General features: G+C 51.1%; 2 protein-coding genes across 5 annotated transcripts in view; one reads left to right on the top strand and one right to left on the bottom strand.

Annotated features, from left to right (window-relative positions):
• The window catches only part of CFAP157 (cilia and flagella associated protein 157), a 17,251-nt gene extending 3,436 nt beyond the window's left edge, over positions 1-13,815 (top strand). The window contains exons 4-9 of the mRNA XM_084821463.1: positions 817-1,084; positions 2,654-2,784; positions 6,103-6,253; positions 7,345-7,529; positions 9,924-10,080; positions 13,161-13,815. Of these exons, the coding sequence (XP_084677589.1) occupies positions 817-1,084; positions 2,654-2,784; positions 6,103-6,253; positions 7,345-7,529; positions 9,924-10,080; positions 13,161-13,292 (1,024 nt within the window). The 3' untranslated portion in view covers positions 13,293-13,815. The remainder of the gene's footprint in view (positions 1-816; positions 1,085-2,653; positions 2,785-6,102; positions 6,254-7,344; positions 7,530-9,923; positions 10,081-13,160) is intronic.
• Positions 6,524-27,415, bottom strand: PTRH1 (peptidyl-tRNA hydrolase 1 homolog). 4 transcript variants are annotated; one of them, XM_084821464.1, is made up of 6 exons: positions 27,202-27,415; positions 25,157-25,376; positions 21,523-21,622; positions 20,431-20,476; positions 14,752-14,968; positions 6,524-7,554 (listed from the first exon to the last, which is right to left on the bottom strand). In XM_084821464.1, the coding sequence occupies exons 1-6, from the start codon at positions 27,289-27,291 to the stop codon at positions 7,505-7,507; spliced, it is 723 nt and encodes a 240-aa protein (XP_084677590.1). In that variant the 5' UTR covers positions 27,292-27,415; the 3' UTR covers positions 6,524-7,504. The 4 variants fall into 4 exon arrangements, 3 of the variants coding, with proteins under 3 accessions (XP_084677590.1, XP_084677591.1, XP_084677593.1); XM_084821465.1 differs by having other exon boundaries at positions 14,788-14,968; XR_014785973.1 differs by lacking the exon at positions 6,524-7,554 and adding an exon at positions 13,731-13,987 and having other exon boundaries at positions 14,047-14,968.

Raw genomic sequence — 27,415 nt, 5'->3', positions numbered from 1 at the left:
CTCCAAGGAACTCAAGGCGGCGTACATAATTCTCCTCCTCCTCCATTTTATCCTCACAACAACAACGCTGTGAGGTAGGTTGGGCTGAGAGTCTGTGACTGGCCCAAAGTCACCCAGTGAGCTTCCATGGCCAAGTGGGGAAGAGAACCCGGATCTCCCGGCTCGCAGTGCAACACTCTCGCCACCACACCACACTGGCTCACCTACACCACACTGGCTCTTATATCTTATATTTATCTTGCTCAAAGCAGTTTGCGTTTAAAAATAGGTGACTGGTCAGGGAAAGATAAGTAGATCTACCCCAACGGTAGGGAACCTGGGGCCCTCCAGATATTTTGGACTACAATGCCCATAATCCTTGGCCATTGGCCATGCTGCCTGGGGCAGATGGGAGTTGTCGTCCGACAAATCTGGAGGATACCAAGGTTGCCTGCCTCTGATCTACACCAATAAATCGCAAGCCGATGACTACAATACACAAGACTCTCATTCTCCCATTTCTAAATAATACCAGACTTTCCTCATTAGGAAAAGAACCCACGATAATGGTTTTTTTATCCTAAACCATAGGAGAGGCCCTGGAGGATCACGGCATCATGTAAAGGACTTGCAAGCTACCGTGAGTGAGCAATCACGAGTGTACAATAAAAGCTTCGTGTAGAAAGGCTCTAAACCATCCCGTTCATAGGGGTTACGTTAACAGTGGAGACGGATCAGGTACTGGCCAATCGGCCCTTGCTGATTCCCAGTGGGAGCTCCAGCAGAGGCCCGGGTGTGTCTGTGGTGGGTGGGTGATGCCTTCTCTCACCCTTGCAGGCTGAAGAAGGAGATGCTCCACCGCGTGAACGCCGTGGCGGCTGAGTTCCGGAAGGTGTCCAACAGCCAGATGGCGGAGACCACCAAGCGCACCATCCGGGAGAACATCAACATCAGCCTCCAGCTGACCAAGATAACCGAACAGAGCCTCCAGCTCATCCAAGAGAACGACCGGCTGAAGGAGGCACATGCTGAGGCCCTGAAACAACTGGCGTTGCTGGAGCAAAATGAGAAGAGGATGGCTAAAACCAGTGTCAGCAATCAGAAGGTGAGGGCCCTCCGGCCCAATTAATTCTTCGCACCCAGTTTGGCAGTCACATTTATATCCCACCTTTTGCCCAAGGCGGAGGCACCTTGGAGAGCTCCTTCAGAGTTCTGACTGTTTCTGACTGAAACCCGGGGCGGATTCACCGCCCCACTGACATCGGAGCCACCAGCCTCCGCTGAATGGGGCCCTACCGCAGACTGGGGCCGCACCGCTTGACGGCAGCGTGCGTTTCTTCCACGCTCCCTTTCTCGTGTGCTTCCCTGCAGGAACGCTGGGCTCTTGTTCAGGAACTGGGGCCATCAGGAAAAGATGTCACTGTCCCAGCCATCTTCAGGCCATCCCATAGGGATGTTCTCTTGCACATGAGTAGATGGGGCTAAGAGCTTCACACGAACTGGAATCGCCCTTAGCTTCATACGGTGAAGCCTTCGAAGTTACACAGCAGTCAGAGCTGGGCATATTGTGCTCCCCGTCTGGGTGAAGCCGCCACCACCTGGCACCCCTAGGCACATCCCCTGCCATGGTGCACTGCAATAGCCCCCTGAGGGGGAGGGTCTGTGCTTTTCTCTAAGTGGAGGGTGGGCTGCCCCACAGTAGTGGGAACGGAGAACCCACATAACTCTGTCCCTCTGCCTATCAATCTCCCCTGGCTTCAAACTGTGTGGACTGCAAAGCCATGTGCTGGTTAGGGCAGTCTCCCCCTAGTGACTGAAGATGTCACTGCAGGCTTCAAACATACAGACGCATTTACATTAATTGAAATTAATTAAGGCATTTAAAAAAACAAATCAACCCTGAGGGGCACGCCCCCAGGCTACCCATAGTATGCATGCCAACTTTCAGGTGTCTAGGCTTTACGGTCTTGGCACTATGGAATTGCTGGATGGACAGACAGACAGACATGAACACACAGCCTCTTTTATCGTTGTACACTAGTGAACAGACTCTGCATTGCAAGGGTTGGAATAGCCCTTAGTTTGATCCAGCAAAGGCTTCAAGCAAAGTTACGCAGCTGTCAGTGGGACACCCTGTGCCTCCCCTGTCCGAGTGAAGCCCCTGGCATGGTATACCCCATAGCCCTCTTGATGGAGGGGTCTGTCCACTCCGTTCCCCTGAGCAGGGGTGTGGGGCAGCCCTATATCTCTGTCCCTCTCCTGTGGCATCAGACTGTGTCTCCTGCAAAGCTACCCATTGCTTAGGGACACCTGCCACCTAGTGACTGAAGATGGCACCGCAGGCTTCAAAGACACGGACACGTTTAAAACGAATTAAAATTGACTGCTGCGTTTTAAAAACCAAATCACTCCAAGGTGCACGCTCCTAGTATGCACCCCCTCACCATGCACGGCAAGTTTCGGGTGTCTGGGTTTCACGGTCGTGGCGTTGTGGTGCCGACAGGCAGACACGCGACCTCCTTTCTTATTGTAGATGTAAGGGATTTTAAAGGTTTTTTAAATGATGAAGAGGCATTCCCTACCCTGAGCCTTCGCACGCCGAGCTGCAGGCGCAGAGACCGCTGTGGATCTCTCGGCGAACCCCTGAGCTTTCACGGGTGTGGTTGGTACACAGATGATCTGGATGCTGACCGGCAAGTGCAAAGAGCTGCAGGCGCAGGTGGACGACTGCGTGCAGATGAAGAAAGTCACGGCCCAAACACAGGAGACCAATGAATTCCTGGAGCAGCAGAACCTGGCGCTCAGGTAGGCGTTTCCCCGGGATGGCTGTGTGCGCCTGCGCGTCCGTCATTTGGCCAGGGAAGGGGACTGTGGGTTTAGGCCTGGTGGGCTGACTTTTGTAGGGATTTCTTCGTTCCCAGTTGTGTTTTGGGGGTGGGGTGGGGCCGGGGGGAGCTCCCTGGGGGAAAAGAGGAAACTGCTTTAAAAGCGGTGTGGTTTGCACTCCAGATATTTATTGATTGCATTTATATCCCGCCTTTTTTCCTCTTGCAAGGAACCCAAGGCGGCTTACATGATCCTCCTCCTCTCCATGTTATCCGCGCAACAACCACCCCGTGAGGTGGGCTGGGCAGAGAGTCTGTGACTGGCCCAAAGTCGCCCTGTGAGCTCCCATGGCCGAGTGGGGACTCGAACCCGGATCTCCCGGCTCCCAGGCCAACACTCTCGCCACTACGCCACACGGGCTCCCTGCCAAATTGTATTCCTCTCCCCCTTCCCCCTAGCTCCCTCTGTCGCTGGTGTCCCAGGGCATCCAAGATGGAGGTCCCGGGGCGTGGCCTGAAGGCACGCGACGCGGACGCCTTGCTGCAGCGAAGCCGGTCTGGGTGCGGCTGGTGCTTGGAGGGGAACCACATGCAGCCACCTTGAGTTCCATGATGGAAGGAAGGTGGGATACAGATGTAATAAATACGATAAATGAACGTTCAGGCCGGAGTGCCGTTGCTTGCGGAGGCAAAGCAGCACCCCCTACGCAGAAGAGGGGGGTGTCAGCAGCCTCAGGGGAACCCCAAAGTTTGCCGAAGTCACTGCTGGCTCCAGGTTTTTTGAGGGCCCCTGGAGAGCCACCCTCTACGGGGGCCTTCCTACCTTCTCACGGACATCGTCGCCAGCTGCAGTTGCGTCCCCTCTTCCTATCATTGCTACCCCCTGCTTGCTTGCTTGGCAGGCAGAGAGCCAGGGGGCAAGCAGGCCGTGGCCTCTCCTGCTCCCCCTCCTCACCACCACCATTGTCTGGGCCGGAGCAAAAGGCGGGCGAACAAGTCAGCTGCAGCGCTGAAGAGGAGGGCCAGGGCCAGGGGGCTCTTGCCAGTGGGCCCCTGCCAGGGTATGGGCCTTGGGCAGGTGCCCAATCAATCCTTGGCACCAGCCCTGGCAGAAGTACCCCCCAAATTAGGGGGGAAACCCCTAAGTCTGCGGGGGAACAGGGAATTCCCGCAAATGGCCTAATCAGTGTGCTCAATGGCCATAGAATGGCGACTGACTGTTGTGGGGGCGAATGGAAAACTGAGGGAGTGCAGCAGGATGAAATGGAGATAGAAGGCATGGCTGGCTGGCTGGAAGGCCAAACAGGAGCACTTCGTACTGCAACATTTCGTTGCAGATCTCACTTCTAGTACGGATTTTAAATTGGGGTCAGATCCGCCAACTCTCAGTTGAGGGATCTGGGCGACTATTCAGTTGTTTGCAGAGGCAAGGTGGCGATGCATGCTTACAAAACTACAGTTTCCAGAGTTCTTTGGGGGTCGTCATGGCAATGACTGGGGCTGCCGGGTCTGTGGCACACCAAAACATGAGACTCGAAAGGCATTGCGATGTCATGATGGGGGCCGGGGCTGGCTGCCAAATCCTGACGGTCAACGATCTGACATTTGGGTTGAGCCTGGGGTGAAGGGGCGAAGTCCAGCTGCAGAAGGGTGGAGCTAGAGATGGGCAGGCCCAGAAAAATGGACAAAATTGAGAAAAATAGATTCATTTTCCTGTTTGGGGAGGGAGAAAATGGAAACCTCTTATGTACGATGAGTCAGACACATCTTGAAGCACTTTCCTCAGCTCAACGGTCTTCTCTCTCTGGTGATTTAGCAGTGAATGGGGCCGGGGCAAGTAACAATGGGGCAAGATTTTTGCTGGGAAACCTATGCAGGGCTCCAATCCGGATCCGGATCCGGGCCTCACATGGCTGCTTTTCGCTCACAATGAAAGTGGCCGGCCCAACGTGTGTTTAACATAACACGGACTTTGGCCCTACGCGTCCTGGATAGACCTCCTCCAGGGATTTCTCTGTTCCCCTTTTAAAGCCATCAAAGGCACTGGTCCTTCCCACATCTAGTGCCAAGGAGTTCCATAGTTTAGCTGCTGCTGCTGCTGCTGTTGTTGTTGTTATTATTATACCCCGCCTTTTCCCCAGTACTGGGACACAAAGCGGCTTACAAAAATTGAAACATATACAATTAAAACACATGAAAATATACAAAAGTATATAAAAACATTAAAACAGCATTTTCCAGCTATGTCCCAAAGGCCTGCTGGAACAAGAACGTTTTAGCTATGCGCTATGCAACAAGAGTCCATCCTGTGGTCTGTGCCGAATCTCCCACTGTTCAGCTTCATTGATGGACTCTGGCTTCTGATGTTATAGGAGAAGGAGAAAAACATCTCTCTCCCTGCTTTCTGCACACTCTGCATGACTCTCTAACTGAGCAATCCTATGCGTGTTCAGACAGAAAATAGTCCGACAACTCCCAGCATGCCCCAGCCCCTGGCTGGGGCATGCTGGGAGTTGTCGGACTTTTTTCTGTCTGAACACGCATAGGATTGTCACATTGCCCCCTTTTCCTTCATTGCCTTTTTAAAAAAACCAAAACATCCCCAAAACAAAAACATTGCTCCAGCCCCCTCATTGCCTCCTGCAGCTCTGCAAGATCTTTTCTGCAGTGCAGCAACCAGGACTGCACGCAGTATTTCAAGCGTGGCCTCGCTGTAAATTTTTTAAAAGCCATTACAATGCTGACTGTTTTTATTTTTGATCTTTTTCCTAATAAATCACACCCGGGGTCCTTTTTGAATAAGCGGGCACATTTGGAGTTTGGGGAGAGTGTCGTGGGCGCTGTCACAAAATGCCTGCCATACTGGGTGTGGCCAGTCACAAAACTCTCATTCCCCAGAAGGAAAACTGGCGAGACTAAAAAAGAAAACAACTAACTTGTCCAAGAACAAGGCAGAGGTGGGTCTGTTACAAAGCCACTCTTCTGAACCCAAATAAAGGTGGTGCTGAAAGACAGCACTTGGCTTTGGGCCATGCCAGCCTCCCAGTTAAAAAATAAAAACATTAAAACGAAAGAGGTGTCCATGGACACATTGGTGGTCACAGGCACCGTGTTGGAGATCCCAGAAATAATAGGTAGCCTGGAATTCTTCCTTTTCCCAGTTCCTGCATGCTGGGTTGACGTTTTCATCCACCAGAGCTTCAAGGCCTCTTTCCTGGTGAGTCACTGTTAGCTGCCCTCTAACTAGTTTACTTCTTTTTCCGCCCCCCCCACCCCGCAACTCTCCCACCTCACTCAGAGAGGAGCTCAGCATGCAGAAGGAAGAGTTGGCGCGAAAAATGACTCGGGAGCAAGACCAAACGAAGACCCTCGAAGACGAACAGCAGCGGAGGGTGAACGCTGAGAGGGTGCTCAAACACACCGCCCAGGGCCTCCAGGAAGTGCTGGCGGTGAGTTTCGGATCAGTCTCCAGAAGACGGGCGCGCTGTCAGGAGCATTGTTGTCACGTTTAGAGCTGTTGCCAGCAGCAGCACCATTAGAGCAGGACATTGGGGCAAAGGCCTGGGGCCCCAATCCACAGAATGAACAGGAGGGCCCCCAGATGCAGCAGGGCTGGCTAACCACATCTTGAAGCAAGTGCAGTAATACACATTACCGCCTAAAAGAGGGGTGCCCCGCAAGACTGTCTGAAGGAAGTGAAACGAGCCACATCACCATCTGAAGTATTATAAAAGTATTACAGTATTATTAAAGTATTGCCATCTAAGTATTATAAAAGTATTACAGTGTCATTGAAGTATTATCATCTAAAGCATTATAAAAGTATAAAAGTATTATTGCAGTATTATAAACGTACTACCACCCAAAGTATTAAAGTATTAAAGTATTGTTGCTGTATTATAAAAGTGCCATCCAACGTATTATAAAAGTACTAAATTATCATTGCAGTATTATTAAAGTATTACCATCTAAAATATTATAAAAGCATTAGTTACTGAGGTATTATAAAGGTATTACCATCTAAGTATTATAAAAGTATTAAAGTATCATTGCAGTATTAAGTGCTACCATCCAAAGTATTAGAAAAGTATTACAGTGTTATTGCAGTATTATAAGTCTCACCAAAGTATTATAAAAGTATTAAAGTATCATTGCAGTATTGTAAAAGTGTCACCATCTAAAATATTATAAAAGCATTACAGTTATTGAAGTATTATTAAAGTAGTACCACCTAAAGTATTAGAAAAGTATTAAAGTATTATTGCAGTATTACCATCTAAAGCATCAATCAGGGCACAATCCTATGCATGTTTCGACAGAAACAAGCCCTACAACTCCCAGCATGCCCCAGCCAGGGTGCGGCCAGGGAAAGAGGGTGCAGCCACCCTTGACCGAGACCTTTGCTTCGATCGGGACCACAGCACAGGGTTCTGTCTGCACCACGGCGGACGCTGGCTTTCGCTGAGGTCCGAGCCATGCGCACGCTGGAATCCAAGGGAGCCTTACAGCGGGGCGCTGTCCTCTTCCTCTGCTTTTGCAGGACCGGCCGTCGGATGAGGAGGAGGACGGCGACTTCGATGTGATGTTCCAGCTGCGGCGCAAGGACGCTCTGCAGGCCATCCTGAACCTCCTGAACCGAAGCATCGCGCGGATCGAGGCCCATCAGGCGCTGCGGCCTTTCCTGCTGGAGAGCAAGGTGGTCAAGCTGACCAGTGTGATGGAAAGGTAGGAAAGAGCCAGGAGCAGCACCCTGGAGAGAGGCATGGAGGGAGCAGGGTTTTATTGTTGGCTTTTATTGGTTTGATTGTTTTTATTGCTTTTAATATTTTAACCGTTTTTATGTTTTCTTCTGCTGTGAGCCGCCTTGGGAGGGCTTCTGCCCTGAGAGGCGGCCAAGAAATGTTTTAAATAATAATACTAAAAAATTTTGGGAGGGGGTTGAGCTTTGTCTTTCCATCAGCCTGATGCCCGCCAGATGTGTTGGACTTCAACTCCAGTCAGCACGACCGACAGTCAGGAATGCTGGGAGTTGAAGTTCGAAACATCTGGAGGGGAACCAGGCTGGGGAAGGGGATGGAGCTCTCCAGCCGGAGGGCCGCTTGAAAGGTGATTTCTTTACCCAGTGAATTAACACCGTCAACAAAGCCATTACCGAGGCTTCATATAACGAACATGTTCATCTGGGAGGCTGGGGCTTTATAAGGCCTGGTGGACAGGGATTGGCCCTTTGGGGGTCAGCTGACTGGCTGATCAGGCCACGCTGGTACTGCAGCCTAGATGGCGCCCTCGTAGCATGAAAAGCTCCGCCTGCTAGGCCGGCGGAGGACATGGCCTGCGCACAACGGCTGGTCGCCAGGCACCAAAGCCACCATGACTTCTGGGAACTTTCATTTGAGGCTTCCTCCCTTGGTGCCTTGCAGTGGGATCTGATCCATCGAATTACTGTAATGGCTTATTTCGAGTATTTACATGCCCCCCCTTCCCCAATAACCAAGGTTTTCAGGGTGCCTTACAACAAGAATATTGGACCAAGGAGGTTACTTCCCCTACTCCGTCAGATTGGCTGGAGGCTGTTGGTGGTGAGTGCAGGGCTGAGGGTTTCCTTCTCCACACGTGCGTTACTTGACTTGCAGAAGCATTTGCTGGGTTGGAACTAGACTTAGACATACCTAGAGTAGGCCCATTGAAATTGATGGGGCATAAGTAAGAAATGGCTAACTTGGGCCCCATTGATTTCATTGGGTCTACTCACTACCTAAGTGTGAATTAGGGCTTTTCTACATGAGGCTTTTAACCACACCTTTACTGAGGCTTCTGTTTCCAGATTCTTTCTGGGTTTAAAATTGGCTCCTTTACAGGTGTTTTTTTCTTGGGGGATTTCTTTCTCCACCTTTCTGTATGTTCCATTACACAAGCATTAGCTGGCACTGTGGTACAGCGGAACTGCGGAATTGCATGAGGAATTGCGCATTTACAAGAGGAAGTACCTGAATTACATGAGGAATTACATGAGGAATTGCGCAATCACATGAGGAAGTACATGAATTACATGAGGAATTACATGAGGAATTGCGCAATTACAAGAGGAAGTACCTGAATTACATGAGGAATTACATGAGGAACTGCGCAATTACAAGAGGAGGTACATGAATTACATGAGGAATTATATGAGGAATTGCGCAATCACATGAGGGTTCTATAATGCCATTGAGGAAAAATACACTTTCCATGTTAGGGGGGGGAAACGTGATAATGGTTGCAAAGCATGGGAGATGCCCTGGAGAATGATGACATTGTGTAAAGGACGCGCAAACTACCATGAGTGAGGAAGCATGATGTCAGGATTGATTCTGAGCACAGGGAGATAGTTAGCAGCTCAGATTCAGAAGAGGAGCAGCCAGAACTGGGGGATGCATTTTCCCCAGCCAGTTCAGATATGGGTAGGCGTGCTTCTCAGGTTACTAACTCCTAGATGGCTAGGCCTGAAGCCCCCCCCCCCCATGAGAAGCTGGGAGGAAGAGGAGAGTGGGGACTGTGACCTAAGAGATGCTAGATTATGGCGCGGAGCTAAGAGGGAAACGTCTGGGGCGGAGCTCAGACAGTCGATCCAGTTAGCGATGCATAAGTGGCGACGTAGGGAAGCATCACTGGAAGGGCGGGACATCCCTCCCTAAGTGAGTCTAGCCAGCAAGCCTCACTTCAAACCGCAGGCAACGTGTCGGAGGCATTCCTGTGTAGCCGGAGAGTCTTTGAGGATTTGCATCTGTAATGAACCTGTTGATAATGAATTAAAGGCCTGAAACTGAAGCCTCTCTATTTGTGTGTATGCGTGCATCAGGAAAGAGGGGGCCCAAGGGAAACGTGACACACGAGTGCACAATAAAAGCCTCATGTAGAAAGGCCCTAATCCGGGTCCAACCCATTCTGTGCAGCCTTTCCCACGCGGATACGCCTCTAGCGTAGAGGTCTGGATGGTCAACATGGTTTCTAGATGTGTTGTGGTGGTTGGGGGAAGGAGTCCCTGGGCCTGATCCAGGGTTCCAGTTCAATGAACGCCGGTGCCTTGCCCACCTCTCCCCGTGTTGTTCTTTGGACCATTCTTTCTCCTCTCCCTCTCAGCCCTTCCAGCGAACGGCGCATCAAAGCTCCTCCCACAATGTCGCACTGCAACATCTTCAAGCTGGCGAAGCCCCGGCCAACCCACAGCATGCCCTCCATGGGCATGCTTTCCCGGAGCCGCATCGACACCCTCCGCCCCTACGCCAGTGCCAAGGAGGTGAGCAGGGGGCGTGGGCAGGATGCAGCCAGGTGGTGCCTGGAGGAAAAGGCCGACGCTGGGTGGAGGCAAGAGTTAAGCTTTGGAAAACTAGACAGGTGTCAGGAAGCACAGCGCAGGGACCAGTACTGGGCCGAACATCTGGAAACCCTCTAGTCCAGCCCAAATTTGGAGGTCGGGGGTAGGAGGGCTTTGAGGTGAAAGGGAAGTGTGTTAAACTGCCTCCTCTCTTTCAAGTGGGGTGAGAGCAACATGACCCAGTGGCCGTCTTTCCTGTTTGCAGCCACAATTTCACACCCTCTACCCAGTTTTCCCCCCATTCTAAGGTTGAAATGCCTCTCCTAAGGCTTCGTTCTTGGCAGAAAGCGCTTTCAGCAGTAATATACTGGCATTTTTGGCCTTTCCCCGTTTGCCTTTGGCCCCGCCCGCCACTGGAATGCGGCCCCCGAGAGCTTCTCTGGCTCGAAGAGGTTCCCCACCCCTGAGTTACGTTGTCACGTAGCATTGTTGTGACTGGCGTTCTGGGGAAAGGGGGAATGTCCCAAGGAGCAGATAGTGTGTCATGGTGCAGCTTTGTGTGTGTGTGTGTGTGTGTGTGTGTGTGTGTGTGTGTTGCAGGAGCGGGGCAGCGGGGGGGGGCGCGGGGAGGGAAATGGCAGGTGCAACCAGCAGGGAGGCTGCAGGTGCACTGGTAAGGCCTCCCCCCTCCCAAATTCACCTCCTACCCCTGAAAATAGCTGAAGCGTGCCCCATTTTTGTAGTCTGTGAAGAACCTTGAAATTGGGACCGTTATTTTGGTCCAGCCCGAAGAAAGGGGTTGATTTGCGAATCTGGAATGCCGGTGGATGAAGCACAGGAAGCTGCCTTAGGTTCTCATGCAGGCTCCCCTCTTCCTTATAGTCCTGCTGCGCCTTCTAAGCTCCCACTCCGCTGCCTTCTTAGGGACACAGGAAGCCGCCTTATACAGAGGCAGACCCTGGGTCCATCTAGCCCAGTATTGTCGACACTGACCGGCAGCAGCGGCTCTCCAGGGTTTCAGGCAGGGTTTTCTTTCTTTCTTAGCCCCACCTGGAGAAGCCGGGGATCGAACCTAGAACCTTCTGCATGCAGAGCAGGGGCTCTGTCATACTGAGCTATGCCCTGTGCATGCACGCGTGTGCGTGCACACACACTGATTTCAGTAGCGAGCATGGTGTAGTGGTGAGAGTGTTGGACTGGGCCTCCGGAGACCCGCGTCCAAGTCTCCACTCAGCTACAAAGCTCACTGGGTGACTTAGGGCCAGTCATGGACTCTCAGCCTAACCTACCTCACCAGGTTGTTGTGAGGATAACTTGGAGAGGAGGAAGATCATGTATGCTGGCTTCAGTTCCTTGCAAGAGGAAAAGAAGCAGGATAGAAATGTAAAAACAACCCCCTCCCCAAAATTAAAACCATGAATCCAATAAAAAATTATCCACAACTCTAATCAGCGAAAAGAGCAGCAGAACAGAAAAAGAGCAGCCTTTTTATCAATTAAAAGGCTCCAAAATCGGCAAGGGCTATAATTAGAACACCTCCCCCGCAAACCAGGAGTGAAAAACGTGCTACCCGCGGGCTGCAAGTGGCCTGCCAAGTCATTTCTGAGGGCCTGCCAGAGCCCTGCATCTTTAACCCATGGCGGTCCTGCCTGGGGTTTCCTGTGCTGGAGCAAGCAAGGGAATCTCATCCCTTATCGAACCCCGGCCCTAACTCATAAACAAACCGAAACAATGATGTGCAAGTGATAGTTTGTGAATCCCTCAGGATACGGTGTGCAATAGAGTGATGGAAAGGCAGTGTGGAGTAGTGGTTAGAGAGCTGGACTAGGACTTGGGAGACCGGGGTTCCAGTCCCCACTCGGCCATGAAGCTCACCGGGTGACCTTGGGCCAGTCACGGACTCTCAGCCCTAACCTACCGCACAGGGTTGTTTTGAAGATAAAATGGAGAAGAGGAGGGCCATATGAGCTGCTGTGGGTGCTTTGCAAGAGGAGAAAAGGCGGGATATCAATGTAACAAATAACCGGGACAGCGTCTGGCAATGACCCTTAACTTACGAGTGGAGTGTAGCCACAGGCCACCGAGGCTTTGGATAAGGGATCGGATAACTTCCTGGCAAAAGAGAGGTCTCTCAACGGCTCTTAAGACAGTGACGACCCCATGGAAGCTCCAGATCCATCTGTCTAAATGGAGCTATATAGAATGGATCTGTTTATCTGGATCTAAATGGATCTCTTTATTTGGCTGTAAACAGATCTAGAGTGGGTTTAATTATTTGAAACTAAATGGATCTAGAATGGATTTATTTGGCTGTACAGGGATCTCTGTAAGGGTGCAATCCTGTTTACACAGAAAAAGATCCTACAACTCTTTCTGACTACACATGCACAGGATTGCACCTTTAGTGAATTTCTCTCTCTCCCTCTCTCTCTCCACATCTGTTCTAAATGGAAGCTCCAGCTCTCTCGATGCCAGTTCCTGGGGGGACAAACAGAGAGTTTCGCCTTGCCTGTGGGCCCCCTGGAGCCATCTGGCCACTAGCCACCGGATTAAACAGACCTTTGACCTGAGGCAGTGCAGCTGTTCTTGGCAGTGGCAGATGCTCCATAAAAACATGGCGCTGGAATGGAGCTGGGAGGTCAGCTAGCCCAACCCCCTGCTTAGTGCAGGAATCTCGCAACTGAAGCAGCCTTCCCCAACTGGACCACCTCCAGATGTTCTGGACTACAGCTCCAGGATTCCTGCCCATTGGCCACGCTGGCTGGGGCTGATAGGGGTTGAAGTCCAAAACAGTTGGGAGGCACCAGCTGGGGAAGGTTGAACTACCACATCCCTGACAGATGGCCCTCCACCCTCTGAGCAGATACCTCCAGCGAAGCAGAGCCCTCCACCTCCCAAGGCAGAGTCTGTTCCACCGCCGAACAGCCCTCGCTCCACTAGGAGGCTTCTCCCAATCTTAGCGGACATCCGCTCCCCTGCCCCTTCCGACCGTCGCTTTGCCCCTCACCGGCGAAATGTTGGTGCCTGTGCCTAACTTGCCTGCCTGCCCCGTCTCCCTGCAGCCTTTGATAGCGTTGTGGAAAGCTGAAACGAAAGAGGGAGAGGCCAGACCACGAGAGGACAGCGTCGAGAAGGAGCGTGGCCTGCCCCAGACAGTGATGCAGCGGGCCTCCCAGGAGCTGCTCGGGAAGTAGGGAAAAGAGAAGAGCGGATGGCTGTTATTTGGCGCTTGCCCCGATCCCACGAAGAGGCGACGGCGACCCAGCGCGGGACTGTGAGGATTTTGTTCAGTTTTTTAAAAATATACGGACCGGCCTGTGCAAAATTGCCCGATAAAAGTGATGCGGTGGATCTGTTTTGGGTCGGAAATGGGAAGCGAACAAAGAAGACCTGTTGACGCGCTACGGTCAGCGCCTGAGTTCCTTGGCCGGCTGAGTTTCTAGGAGGGATGTATGGATTCTGTAAAATCCATTCTGTCTTGAGTTTCGCGGATTGTCAGCTGCCTTTCATTCTGTCGTCCGCTCACTTATGGAATGGGATTTTTTCCCATTTCCCAAATTTCTGCAAATGCACAAATCTCCCTCCAAAGTGCACATTTTCAGGCTTTCGCCTATGGGGGAAAAGCACATTTTTGGACGGTGTTTTTTTTATTTTACGTATTTTTCTATGACTAAATTTGCATATAATTCCGGAAAGTTAAAAAAAAACACCACGGTCCGCATGTCTGTGGAATCTGTGTGACTTGGAGAAAGCTGGTCTGCTGTGGAATCTGCGGGGTGGATTCATAGAAATCCAAACTCATTCGATTCTGTTGCAGATTTCTCTGACATCCCTGGTTCCTAGGGCCACCTTTCCCAACCTCAGGCCCTTCAGATGTGTTGGACTATAACTCCCAGCATCCCCCAGCCAGCAGAGCTGGCTGGGGGATGCTGGGAGTTATAGTCCAACTTATCTGGAGGGCATCAGGTTGGGGAACACGGTCTTAGAGGATAGCCCCAATAGCCCTTGTGTGGTAGGGGCCTTGGTGGAATCTGGTTGGGACTAGGCCAAACCCTTCCAATAGCTGAGGTATGCTATTTGGGGGTGGGGTGGATCCTGAATTAAACTGGAAGGCAACCGTTATACCAGAAAACATTGTGTTTTTAAGAGTGCAGAAAGGTAAGCAATTATGTCCCCCTCTCCTTTGAGAGTTCCCCGTCACCGTATACTTTCTTATTTTGCACAAATAAATAGTGGGATGAGAAGCTGGGGAAGCACTGAACCCCCCTCCCGCCCTCCCCATGGCAGAAACGGCAAGCAGGTCCTGCCTGTGTACTGTCCTGTTTAGGGCTAGAAATATTGGGTTTCGCTTTTGTTTTTCCAAAGAGGAGAGCTGTGATTCCGGGGACATCTGAGTAGCAAATCATCCAGCGGTACAGTAGGATCACGGATGTGCAGGCTCTCGCAACTCACTCTGTTCAGCCTTCTGCGGCGGCCCTGGGTGTCTTCTTGCCCACCCTGCTCCCAAGGAATCCCTACCTCAGACCAAGGAAGAGCCCTCACGGCCTGGCCCGCCCAAGCAACGGTCCCATCGGAAGAAAGCCACCCACCCAAACGCTGTGCTCTCTGGTCACCAGACTCATAAATGGTCAGAGTTAAAAGATTGTTACATGCCCTCCTTCTTGAGGGGGGCGTTGGATGGTTCCCTACAGGTAGCTGAGGTCCCCTGGCTGTTCTTCTGCTGGACGTGTTCGAGGAGCATGCCGACTGCCTGCTCAAAGACTTGCGGCAAGACGTCTTGCTCAGCGCTGGTGAATCTGCCCAGGACGTAGCGGTCCACAGCTGCTTCCCCCGCTGGACGGCCGATACCAATCCTGAGCCGGACCATGCTCTGGAGGGGGAGAGAGAGAGAGGGGCGGAGGAGTTGGGACATAGCGTACCCTGCCCAGGCCCACGGCTAGGATCCAATGGTAGTCCTTCGCAAACTAGGCCCATTCACTTCAGTGGGTCTAGTCTGTGTAGGAGAGCCATTAGGTACTGCCCCATATCTCCTCAGTTACTGGTGTTGTGCCCAGCAGAGGCTCTGTTTCAGTCAGAACTCTAAAGGAGCTCTCCACCAGTGCTTCTGACCAGTTCTGAGACCCGGAGCGAATTCGCTGCCCCACTGACATCGGAGCCACCAGCCTCCACTGGTTGTGCCTACCGATCACGTGTGTGGATGCATCTGTAGCTCAGATTAAACAGTGCAAACCATGGTTTGCGCTAACCGGAGCTTAGAGCCCAAACCATGGTTCGAGCTTCCACATGGACCACCGTGGTTTAGAGCGTCTTGCCTGCTTTTTGTTTTTCATCTGCTCAGTTTTATTTATTTGTTAAGATGCTTCTGTGCCACTTGCTGTAGTAAAATTCCCTAAGCGGTTCATTGTATTAAAATACAACGTAACGATAGAACAGCCGAGATAAAATAATAAATACTTAAAACACGACCATGCTACAACAACAGGGTAGTAACAGAGTCCCTCACGGGTCAGGGAAAGCCTGTGCGAATCGGCGTGTTTTCAAGAGGTGTTTAAAATTTGCCAGCAGTTTGAGAGACTGCTTCTGTCTCTCAAACCACAGGTGGGACAGTTCCAAAGGAACTTCCCGCATTCCAGCCTCTCGGTGCAAAGCAGTGGATGTAACGATGGTTCGTCCATTCAGATATTGCGTCAAACCATAGTTGGCACAAACCGTGGTCTGGCTTCCGAGTCTGGCTTTCCAGGAAATCGTGGTTTGTCAGCTTGGACATCACGTCAAATCATAGTTAACACAATCCTTACCCAGCAAGCTTACAGTTTGGGGCGGGCTGCGGGTGACCCTGCCCCCTTTGCGCCACGCTTCTTCAAACAAGCATGGAGGGAGGACAAATGGAGACCTGAGTGCGAGGAGAGGCTGCTTCCTTCACTGCCGTCACGCGTATTCCGCGGCAGGGCTGTTCGATGGGCGGCAGAGAGCTCCAAAGAGAAGGGGTCCCTCCTTTTGCCAGCGGGCTGCTGTCTCTGCTTTTAGCAGCACAGAGGGGAAGGGGAGGGCGCCCCAATTTGGCAGCAGGCCATGGGGCGGGGTGTATGTGTTGGACCCACGCTCCCCCAGCGCTGCCATTAGGTGGAGTGAGGCGGCCACCCATGGTGGTGGATGCTGGGGTTGCTACGACACCTGCCCTCAGCACTTCTGCCTGAGCCCCTTGTGCGTGCTCCATGGAATTCCCTGCACCCCCTAAGTTAGTTTGCTGCCTTCCGGGGCAGTGGAGGACGCTGCACCGTTGCTAGAGCTGAATTAAGATTCGGCATGAAACCCTAGGCATGCTTAGACAGAAAAAAAGTCCGACAACTCCCAGCATTCCCCAGCCAGCATTGCTGGGAGTTGTCGGACTTTTTTGTCTAAATATGCCTAGGAATGCTCCCGTTCAGAATCATGCGGGGTGCGCAGAAAGCAGAGAGAGAGGTTTTTCTCCCTCTCTTATAATGTCAGAAGCCGGGGTCAGCCACTGAATGGTGGGAAATTCAGGACAGACCAAAGGAAGGACATGGCGCATAGCTAAACTATGGACCTCCTTGGCACTAGATGTGGGAACGACCACCGACTCAGATGGCTTTAAAAGGGGATCAGACAAATTCCTGGAGGAGAGGCATAACAGGGGAGAAAAATGTCTCTCTGCTTTCTGCACACCCAGCATGATTCTATAACGGTGCAATCCTAGGCATGTTCAGGCAGAACAAAGCCCTACAACTCCCAGCATTCCCCAACTAGCGCTGCTGGGAGTTGTAGGGCTCTTTTTCTGACTAAACATGCATAGGATTGTGCCCTCAATCATGATCCAATTCTGTATGTGGCATTGGCCGGGGGGGTGGGGGGAATCTTGTCCTCTGCCTCGGGTATCGAAACGTCTTGGGCTGGCCCTGCGCTCTCTCCCCGCCCCCCTGGCCCATGCACAAAATGCTGAGACTACTACCAGAAAGTAACTAACCACAGGCGTGCCTACAATTTACCGTAACCAAGCCAAGCCGTGGGGTTCAGGAATGGCCTTGCCAAGAAGGAGGCTGAGGCGGAAGATTTTAGGTGTAGTCAAAGCGGCAAATTATCGTCGATGTTATTATTAGTGGGACTATTATTATTATTATTATTTTTTACAACTAAGTTCAGAAGGTGATCTTGTGCTTTATGCGCCGTTCCGAAAAAATGTTGTGGCTCAGGCTTCAAAAGCCTGTGTGGAGAAATGGGGTGGGGGGGCAGGCAACCTGCTGCCCTCCTGATGTTTTCGACTACAACTCCCATAACCCCTGACCATCGGCCGTGCTGGCTGGGGCTGTTGGGAGTTGTAGTTCTAAACATCTGGAGGGTGCCAGGTTGCCTATCCCAGGAATACAGGGTAAAGGAGTGGGATGCTCAGCCAAAAGCCCACCGGGTCCTGAAAGCCAAACTCCACACCTAAAGAAGCAAGGGGCCCTGTAGCGGCCTCCAACCTGGGAAGTCTCAGGTCTTATTAACTAATCATACGCAAAAAGGCCAATCTATTACTGAAAGACAACTCAGTCCCATCAACTGTTCTTAATAATGAAATAATAATCCAGTCTAAACTGGCTTCTGATTTGTTTCAAGGCTCAATTCAAAGTGTGGGTTTGGCCTTTTAGGGCACGATCTGATGCCTGTTTAGAAAGGAAGAAAGTGCTACAACTCCCAGCATGTCCCAGCCAGCCATGCTGGGAGTTGTAGCACTTTGTTCTGTCTAAACAGGCATAGGACCTTGCCCTGCGTCTACTGCAGCAAAAAACCACAGAGAGTCTTGTGTGCCATCCAAGGTTCCAAGCCCCGTGGCGGAATCTCTTCGGAGGACATCCCCTCGCTGCGATCTCCAACGGGAGACAACAGCGGGGCTTCCCTTGCAGGCACACACCATCGGATGTAGCGGTGGGGGGCACCGGGTGAGTCCCATCAGCGCTCATCCCCTATCGGAGATGGCAGCTTGGGCCTGGGTTCCTTCATGATGGAAGCACAATTTTGAGCCTCCTTCCAGCACAAAGACAAAACGGGGTGACGTCAGGGAGCGGCATCCCTGATGTCGTCTGGCCCCCCCACCCCAAACACTTCTGCACTCCTGCCCTAAACGGCCTTCCTTGTGGACGTGCCTGTCAACTGACATCATCAGCAGGAGCCCCTGTCTCTGGAGGTGAAGTGGGGGGATGACCAGAGACATGGCCTTTTCTGTGCTGGCCCCCCTATTCTAGAGCCCTCTCTCTTAACATGTCCATGTGGCACCTTCATTACTATCTTTCAGGCACCAGGCAAAGTCCGTCCTGTTCTTCGCATACATTTAAGACCCTTTCTACTGTTTCCAATCAGCTGCATTTGGCTGCTTTTATTCTTTTGCATTTTTAGCAATGTTCAGTCTCGATCACACAACTGTCTTGTTTTTATGGCGGCTTACTGGGCAGCCACATTGAGGTCATTTCTGGGGAAAGGAGGGAGGCAAGTCCTGTATGTCAGTTAAAAAAAAATAAGCGCAAGAAAGCGAGAGACAATGACCACCAAACCATTAAAGCCTTTCAAGTAAATTCCACATCTAGCCAGGTCTAGAAGCAAGCGCTTTCAAGCCAAACCAACCATCCCAAGTTCATTCCATCTTTTTAAATATGTTTAGCCCAATAAAGGGCTGGTTGGTTACATGTGGGATTTTTCAACTTCTCTTATTTAACTGCTTGCAGATGGATTGTTATTCTCTTAAAAACAGTTGAACAGATCAGCCTTCCCAATCTGCTGACCTCCAGATGTGTTAGGACCATGACTCCCAGCATCCCCCAGCCAACATGTGTTGTTGTCCAACACATTTGAAGGCTGGTCTGGACCACAGTGAGCTAAATCAGGGGTGTAGAACCTCAGTCCCAAGGTATTCCCTAGTAGGAGACCCCCCCCCTTCGCATGGCCTCACCCCGTTTCCTCCAACCACAGTTGATTTGGTGGTTTCCCAGCTTATGTAAAGTTTTTTCCCCGATTCTAAAAGGTTGAAATGGCTCTCCTAATGCACCAAGAGCTTTAAACTGAAATATGCTGATTTTTTTTTTTTAGCCCCACTCCTTTTGCCTTCAGTCTCTGCTCACCACTAGAATGAGGGCCCTCAGAGTTTCCCCCAAATGAACATGAAAAGAGCCCTGGATCAGACCAAAGGTCCATCTGGTTCAGCATTCTGTTCACACAGCAGCCAACCAGCTGCCCATGGGAAACCCACAAGCAGGACAGGAGTGCAACAGCACCCTCCTGCCCATGATCCCCAGCAACTGGTGCACGTAGGCACACTGCCTCTGATCCTGGAGCATAGAGCCACCAGGACAAGGAGCCATGGATAGCCTTCTCCCCCCGGAATTTGTCCATTCCACTTTTAAAGCCATCCAAATTGGTGGCTACATCTTGTGGAAGTGAATTCCACAGTTTAACTCTGCAGTGTGTGAAGACGTCCTTCCTTTTATCTGTCCTGAATCTCCCACCAATCAGCTTTGTGGGATGACGCCATTGGGCTCTTGTATGGTGTGAGAGGGAGAAAAATGTCTCCCTCTCCACCTTCTCCACACCAGGCATAATTTTGTACGCCTCTATCATGTCTCCCCTCACTCACCTTTTCTCCAAGCGAAACAATCCCAGCTGTTGTAGACTTCCCTCCTAGAGGAGATGCTCCAGCCCCTTGATCATTTTAGTTGCCCTTTTCTGCCCCATTTCCAGCTCTACAGTATCTACAGCAGCGACCAGAACTGTACTAGGTATTCCAAGTGTGGTCACACCATAGATTTGTATATGGGCAATATGATCTTGGCACTCGGGCCTCAGGGTGGAAGAAGTTCTGCACTCCTGGATTAACTAAATAATGAAATCGACCTTTTTAACGATATTTCCAGCAAATCTGTGGTGGGATCTTTTGCTTCACAGTTTGGGTCGTGACACTGTGAGAGGAGAACAGGGCATGTTCAAGCACAGAGAAAGCAGAAAGGGTCACCTCCTTTACTCTGCTCTGTGGCTGGATAGAAATGGAATTCCGCCTGCACATCAGTTTGGAGATGCATAGTTCCAACCATCTACAATGATGCTTTCTAAGTTGGCCTCCTGGGCTTGTGGCCAGCCCATCTGCTTCCACTTTAAGTGACCTCCTCCCCGGCCCGGGACCAAGTGAGAAACAAGGCTAAGGGCGCAGTGTAAGCAGAGCGCCAAACAGGCGCGTTTGCTAATGCGCGGGTATCCCGTGCATGGGCGGCAGCCAAGACCTCATGTTATGGCTGTAAATGGAGACCTCTTTGGCAGCAAGGATTTGGGACCAAGGCAGTGACTCACATCAGAGTGCAGGGAGTTGATGCAGGAACGGACTCCGTTATGGCCTCTGCAAGAAAGAAACGAAACACCCAGGTCTCCCGTTAGTCTCCAGTCAAAGAAATCCTACACCCAATAAAACCCAAGAAATGCTTGCTCACGGAACCAATGTTGGGGAAGTTGAGGAAGGGAGCCAGTGTGGTGTGGTTTTAGAGTGTTGGACCAGGACTCAGGAGATCTGGGTTCTAGTCCCCACTCGGCTGTGAAATTCACTGGGTAATGTTGGCCCGTCACAGGCTCTCAGCCCTAACCTACCTCACAGGGTTGTTGTGAGGATAATATGGAGAGGAGGAGGATAATGTAAGCCACCTTGGGCTCCTTGTGAGAGGAAAAACGGTGGGATATCAATGTAATGGTATTAAAAAATAAGACTTCCCTGTTCCTTCTGAGCTTAGCTGCTGTCCTCAGAGCAGCTGGAGGGTGGGGGCGGGAATGAATTTTCCCAGCAACAACATATCCTTCCCTCTTGTAGTGCAAAGGATTTTGGGGTGGCCTGGTCTTGGATGGGCAATTCAGACCCATGAGATTTACAAAAGACCTGCTCCTGGTGGAAAGGGAAATAGCTGGAACTGGGTTGTTGATATGGATCAACACAGATGTCTGAAACGCTGGACTCGCCCTAGGAGCATGGCTCTGGGGACGGTCACGATGCGCGCCTGCACTTCAAAATTTACCACTGCACCACAGCCTGGTGCACTCTTGATGCTTTGGACAACTGCTTTCAGCATTCCTGACCATTGGCTATACTGGCTATGGTAAGTGGGCGGCACTCGGGAGTTATTAGCCCTGCTCACCTCCACTTCTCCCAGCGCACTTTCCCTAGTTCAGAAAGCAACGTTCCCCCCACCCCGCTCCCACAAATGGGTCTCCTACTCCTCTCTCTCTCCATCTTTAAGAACATCAGAAGAGCCGTGCTGGATCAGACCCAGGGTCCCCCTAGTCCAGCATTCTGTTCACACAGCAGCCAACCAGCTGCCCACAGGAAATGCACAAGCCAACCTTGGACCAACCAGCTAAGAAGTCTAAAGCACCAACACACAGCTAAGGATGACGTACCTTGCGCTGCCTCCCAGCTTCAGGGCGACTTTCCCCAGGGGCTTGTCCAGGTCATCATGAACCAGGTAGATATCCTCAACTTCCAGGTTGTATGTTTCCACTTGAAACAGAGAAGACAGCCCCGGGTGTAAAAGCCTAGCGTTCTGCCCCACCACGAGAGGACGCAACACCATTCATAAGCGCCACGCAGGAGAAGAGACAGTTTGGTCAAGACAACGGCATGCTCTGCTTGACGTTGGCAAACGGATGGCAAAGAGCGGGCAAACGGTCTCCCAGGATGGCTCTGTGAAGCCACCTCCCTCCCGTCAAATCTCTCCCCAAAAGCCCACTTTTCCCACGAAGCTTTTGGCACAGCCGCCTGGTCCCCGTATCCCTCTGGAGCTGAGCCCAAGAATAGGTAACTGAAATAAGCAAAGATCCTTGAAAGGCTGTCCCAGAGAGGAAGGCCAGGATCTCTTCTCGATCATCCCAGAGTGCAGGACATGGAGTAATGGGCTGAAGTGACAGGAAGCCAGATTCCAGCAGAACATCAGGAAAAACTTCCTGACTGTTAGAGCAATGCAACAATGGAATTCATTCCCTAGGGAGGCGGTGGGCTCTCCCACACTGGAGGCCTTCAAGACGAGGCTGGACAGCCACCTGTCAGGGATGCTCTGACTTGGATTCCTGCATTGAGCAGGGGGTTGGGCTCGATGGTCTTGTAGGCCCCTTCCAACCCTACTGTTCTATGATTCTATGATGCTGCCTGCTGCAGCCTCCATTTCCTTCCCTCTTGCCACCCTAATTTATTTCATGGGATATATACGAAGGACATAAGAAGAGCCATGCTGGATCAGACCAAAGGGCCTCTCTGCTCCGGCATTCTGTGCTCATGGCGGCCAGCCAGACGCACCAACAGGAAGACCACATGCAGGACGTGAGCACAACAACACTCTCCCGCTTGTGTTCTCCACCAACTGGTACCGAGAAGGACACTTGCCTCTGATCCTGGAGGTAATATATAGCCATTGTGGGTTGGATCCAGGATCCGCCTTCCGTAGATGGAAGAGCTCTGCTCACAGAAGGTCCCTACACCTAATTTTTGTGGATCCCCGACGCAATGGCTGGGTTCACACAACTCGGCAAGCCTGGGTATGGGTTGTCGTTGAATCACGGGTTGTTGAGTTGCGTGAACAAACCATGGTTTGTTAACCATGAACAACCCACAAAGAGAACCCATGCTGTTGGGTTGTGAACTGTGGGTTGTTCGTGATTAACAAACCATGGTTTGTTAGTGCAGCTGGGTTCATACAACACAACAACTCACGATTCAGTGACAACCCATGATTCAACCCATACTCTGGCTTGTTGTGTTGTGTGAACGAGGTCAGTTTGTCCTTTATCTCAGGCAGCGACATGCCTTGGGCCAGCGCTGGGTAGAAGCTAGTCCAGAAAGCTCTGGTTCAATTCCCTGCTCAGCCATAAAACGTAATGGGTTGCTGTGAGCCAGTTTCTGTGTTTTGGACTAATCTACTTCACAGGGCTGTTGTGAAGATAAAAAAGGGGAGGGCACGTCACACGCACCATGTGCACTACCTTGAGCTCTTTGGAGTAAAATTGGGAGAAACGTAACCAATAGACGTATAAGCCCAGACCTCAGCAAGCCATAAATGAAGAACAAGCTATGCTGGAGGTGCAGAGCACTAGCTCCAGCTGACTCAAACATTTTTTTTTTTTTAAGTCCCAAGTGGACTTGGAAGAAAACCCCTTCCTGACATGAATTTGCCAACTTATTCTTAACCGTGTTTACTCCAAAGTAAGCGCCATTGTTTTCCAGGTTCGTATGCTTCAGAGTACACACCTTACGCACCTCTGTCTTAACACTGCGGGGAGAGGGGAAGGTGTGAGAAAATTGTCAGCTAAACAGAAGATTTTGAAAAACAGGCACTTGGGAGTCTGTGCAGAATGGTGTAAAGCATGTTTACTCAAGAAGGAAGTCCCACAGAGTTGAATGAGACTTACTCCTTTGCAAGCGTACTTAGCATTGCAGCCTTATAGGTTTAGGGTGTGTGTATGTGTGTGTGTGCTTGGGGGGTGGGGAGAGAGATCCCTTTCAAGTCTAATTAATAGAACAACTGGCATTTCTTGAAGTCAACATAATGTTTGGTGAGCATTAGCCCACATATGGTGAACATCAGGATCACAGCATAGGGGCCAGCTCGCCCTCTACTGGGCAACACAGGAATGACAATTGTGCATCAATGGTATATATGATTGTTGCCTTGCATCCTTATCAGCGATATCCAGGTAGAGTGCACTCACTTCCTTACATTGACCTAACTTGCACGGAACGATAACCCAGAGTATGGGTTGTTGCTGAATTGTGGGTTATCGTTATGTGACAACCCTGCACTATGGTTTAACTATGGGCTGTTAACCATGAGCAACCCAGGAAGAGAACCCATGGTTTGTTGTTGGGTTGTGAACTCTGGGTTGTTCGTGGTCAACAACCCATACTTAAACCATAGTGCAAGGTTTGCACGTAACGATAACCCGTGATTCAGCAACAACCCACAATTCAAACTGTACTCAGGTTTGTCGTTACATGCAAACCAGTCTATTGTTTACATTTTAAGAACAAAATGAAGGAAATATTTTAGCATGCCTCCAAAGCTAAGCCTTTCACAGCACAATCCTGTACATGTCTTCTTGGAAGTTCAGTTGGGCTGACTCCCAGGTAAGTGGGTATAGGACTGCAGCCTAACATTATATACGCTTCCTAGGCAGTCACCAAAGAATAGCATTAATTACCATATTTCAACTGCCCAATTTGACTGATATTGTATCCATTTATTATGGCACTATTCAATTTTATGAAACAATAGGATTTTAGAAATGTTTTTCATGGATAAATATAGCAGCAGGATGCTTTCTATTATGGGAAAATGTTCCGTCCCACGTCACTGAATAGGCCACAGTTAAAGAACTGGAACGGGGGACAAAAAGGATTCAGTTGGGAACACGTGCCTCAAATGTATCCAGCCTTGCTTTGCTCCCCATATGTGCTCCAGAAAGCCATGCAAAGCAGATTGTGTTAAAAGGGGGATTCAAGATTTCTGCACAAGCTCAAACACCGCTGATGAGGAGGGCGAAAGAAAAGCTGCCTCCGTGGCAGGGTTGGGGAATCGCTTTCAATGCGAGGGCCAAATTCCATTCCGGAGAAACTCTTGGGGGCCACATTCCGGGGGTGTGGTGTGGCAAAAGGCGCGGGGCCAAAATACCAGCCTATTGTTGCTTCAAGCTCATACTGCCACTAGCTAAAGTTTAGGGGAGGCGTTTCAACCTTTCAAAATGGGGGGAAAACTGCAGAAGACCTGGGAAAGAGGGAAAGGAAGAGGAAAGTAAAGGAAGAGAGAGAAAGAGAGACAGAGAGACAGAGAGAGAGGGAAAGAAAGAAAGAGCATCACAGGAAAGAAGCTGTCTTGTTCTTTCCTGGGAAGAACAAGAACTGGAGGTGAAGAGCCCTCCTGAGTTGGTCTCCTCTTGTGGCCGTTCTGAATGCTTTCCTGTTCGCCACAGGTACATGAGTAGCTTCAGGGAGTGTGAGGCGAACACCGTTCAGCCGGTTACAAGGAAGAATAAGAGTCTCTCTTACCAGCGCCAAGCACGGAGAGTCCGTTGACGTTCATGAACCTGCGAGGCTTCATTAGCACAAGCTCCACGTCTCCTACTCTGGCGACGGCCACGTCTGCGCAACATCGCCTGTCCGTTTTCCACTGGTCGGCCACGCTCAGTTTGCTGGCCAGGTGATTAAGGACAGCCATGCCCACGCTGTGGCGGGTGCCACGCAGACCGTGATTCCCCAGTCCGGCCACCTGTGAGGCAAAACCCACTGGACTGTTAGGGGGAGGCACAGCTCGTCCACGCGTGCAGCAAGATGGGCAGTGGACAGAAAAAGGTGACAGGTGTCACACTAGGCCAAGGGTGGGCAGAAGGTAAATCTCCAGATATTTCAAATTTCAACTCCCAGAAGCCCCTGCCAGTATGGCCAATGGTCAGGAATGCTGGGAGTTGAAGTACAGAACATCTGGAGATCTACTTTCTGCCTACCTTGAACTAGGACACACTTGACCCCGGCCAGCCTTCCCCAAACTGGGTCCTTCAGACTTTTGGCCCCTTCCAACCCTACTATTCTATGATCTCTCACCATTGGCTATGCTGGCTAGGGCTACGGGGAGTTGTAGGCCAGAACCTCTGAAGGGTGTGCACGAGGTAGCGAGGGTGTGACCAAAAGGATCCCCCACTATTATTTTCCTATTCATTCCTGCCATTTAAATCCTGCTTTTCCTTCTCCAATAGAAACTCAAAGCAGAAAAGGGCAACTATTCCAAGAACTGCTTCTGGGTCAAGCAGAGATTCTAATCGGAAAATGAAGGCCGAGACCACAGCAAGAGATGCTCATTCATTTGGGTGGAACAAGGCGGAATACAAGGGCAGGATTCCCACGTTTGCACAGTACGGGATGCTGCGTGGTCAAGCCCGCATCACGCGAATCCGTTCACTTTGTGGGCAAGCCTCTTCTTCTGTATTTGCAGCATTCCTCCAGATGAGAGCAAGGACGGAAAGCCCTCTCTGCAGTCAGATCCCATTCATTGCAATGGGTTTCCTCTAAGTAGGACTAACATTGGATACTGCCCAGACACACGCTTCTTGTTCAGTTGTGTCCGACTCTTCGTGACCCCGTGGACCATGGCACACTAGGCCTTCCTGTCCTGCGCTCTCTCCCGGAGCGTGCTCAAGTTCATATTCATTGCATCGGTGATGCTATCTAGCCATCTCATCCTCTGCCATCCCCTTCTCCTGTTGCCTTCAGTCTTTCCCAGCATCAGGGTCTTTTCCAGGGAGTTTTCTCTTCGCATTAGGTGGCCAAAATATTGGAGCTTCAGCTTCAGTATCTGTCCTTCCAATGAGCACTCAGGGTTGATTTCCTTTAGGATGGACTGATTTGACCTCCTTGCAGTCCAGGGGACTCGTAAGAGTCTTCTCCAGCACCACAGCTCGAAAGCATCGATTCTTCGGCGCTCAGCCTTCCTTATAGTCCAGCTCTCACAGCCATACGTCGCTACTGGGAAAACCATAGCTTTGATTAGACGGACCTTTGTCGGCAAGGTGATGTCTCTGCTTCTTACTATGCTGTCTAGGTTGGCCATAGCTTTCCTCCATGCTATCTCTCTCCGAACAGTCAGTGAGCAAGCCGGGAGGCTCCACCAGCCAGCAAGAAAAAAATAATAATTTTCTTTGATTGAGGACGGATTTCAAAGCACTGTAATGGCCACAGTCCCCAACCTGGCACCTTCCGGATGTCTTGGACTACATGTCCCAGCATCCCCAACCAGCCTGGCCATTGGGAGATGTAGTCCAAAACAGTTGGAGGGCACCAGATTGGGAAAGCCCTAGTCGCCAAAGCCCAGACCGTCTGTTTGTTTTGTTTACACCCGTTGCTAGGCGCTCCCACCACTCTAACCCCGCATATGGAGGATTCTTTTATTCAGAGCCGGAAGTGATGGTCGAATGGGGCGACAGCGGTTAGCCTCCCTCTTCGACGGGCCCGCCCAATCAGTCCAACATGACCCGGAAGCATTTATCCGGAACCGGAAGAGAATTCCCCAAGCGCGCTTGCTCGCGCTCCCCGGGCCTTACCAGCACTCGCTTCCCAACGGCTCGTAGTTCGTCTTTGTGGTGACTCAGAGCCCTCCTCAGGAGCCTCCCGAAGGGCTGGGAAGGCAGCATCTTCCCCCGAGCCTTCTCTGAGATGCCTCCGATGTTCTACTTCCGGTCCCCGGCCTCCCTCTGAGGAGAAAGCCGGCCCGGGCGTCGCCTTCGCCGCCTATCAGTGTGACGTCACCGCTGCGGC

The sequence above is a fragment of the Heloderma suspectum genome, chromosome 14, assembly GCF_057233095.1.
Source record: "Heloderma suspectum isolate Gila_16-S chromosome 14, 16-S_ref, whole genome shotgun sequence".
Classification (NCBI taxonomy): domain Eukaryota; kingdom Metazoa; phylum Chordata; class Lepidosauria; order Squamata; family Helodermatidae; genus Heloderma; species Heloderma suspectum.
This window is presented reverse-complemented; position numbering and strand designations above follow the sequence as displayed.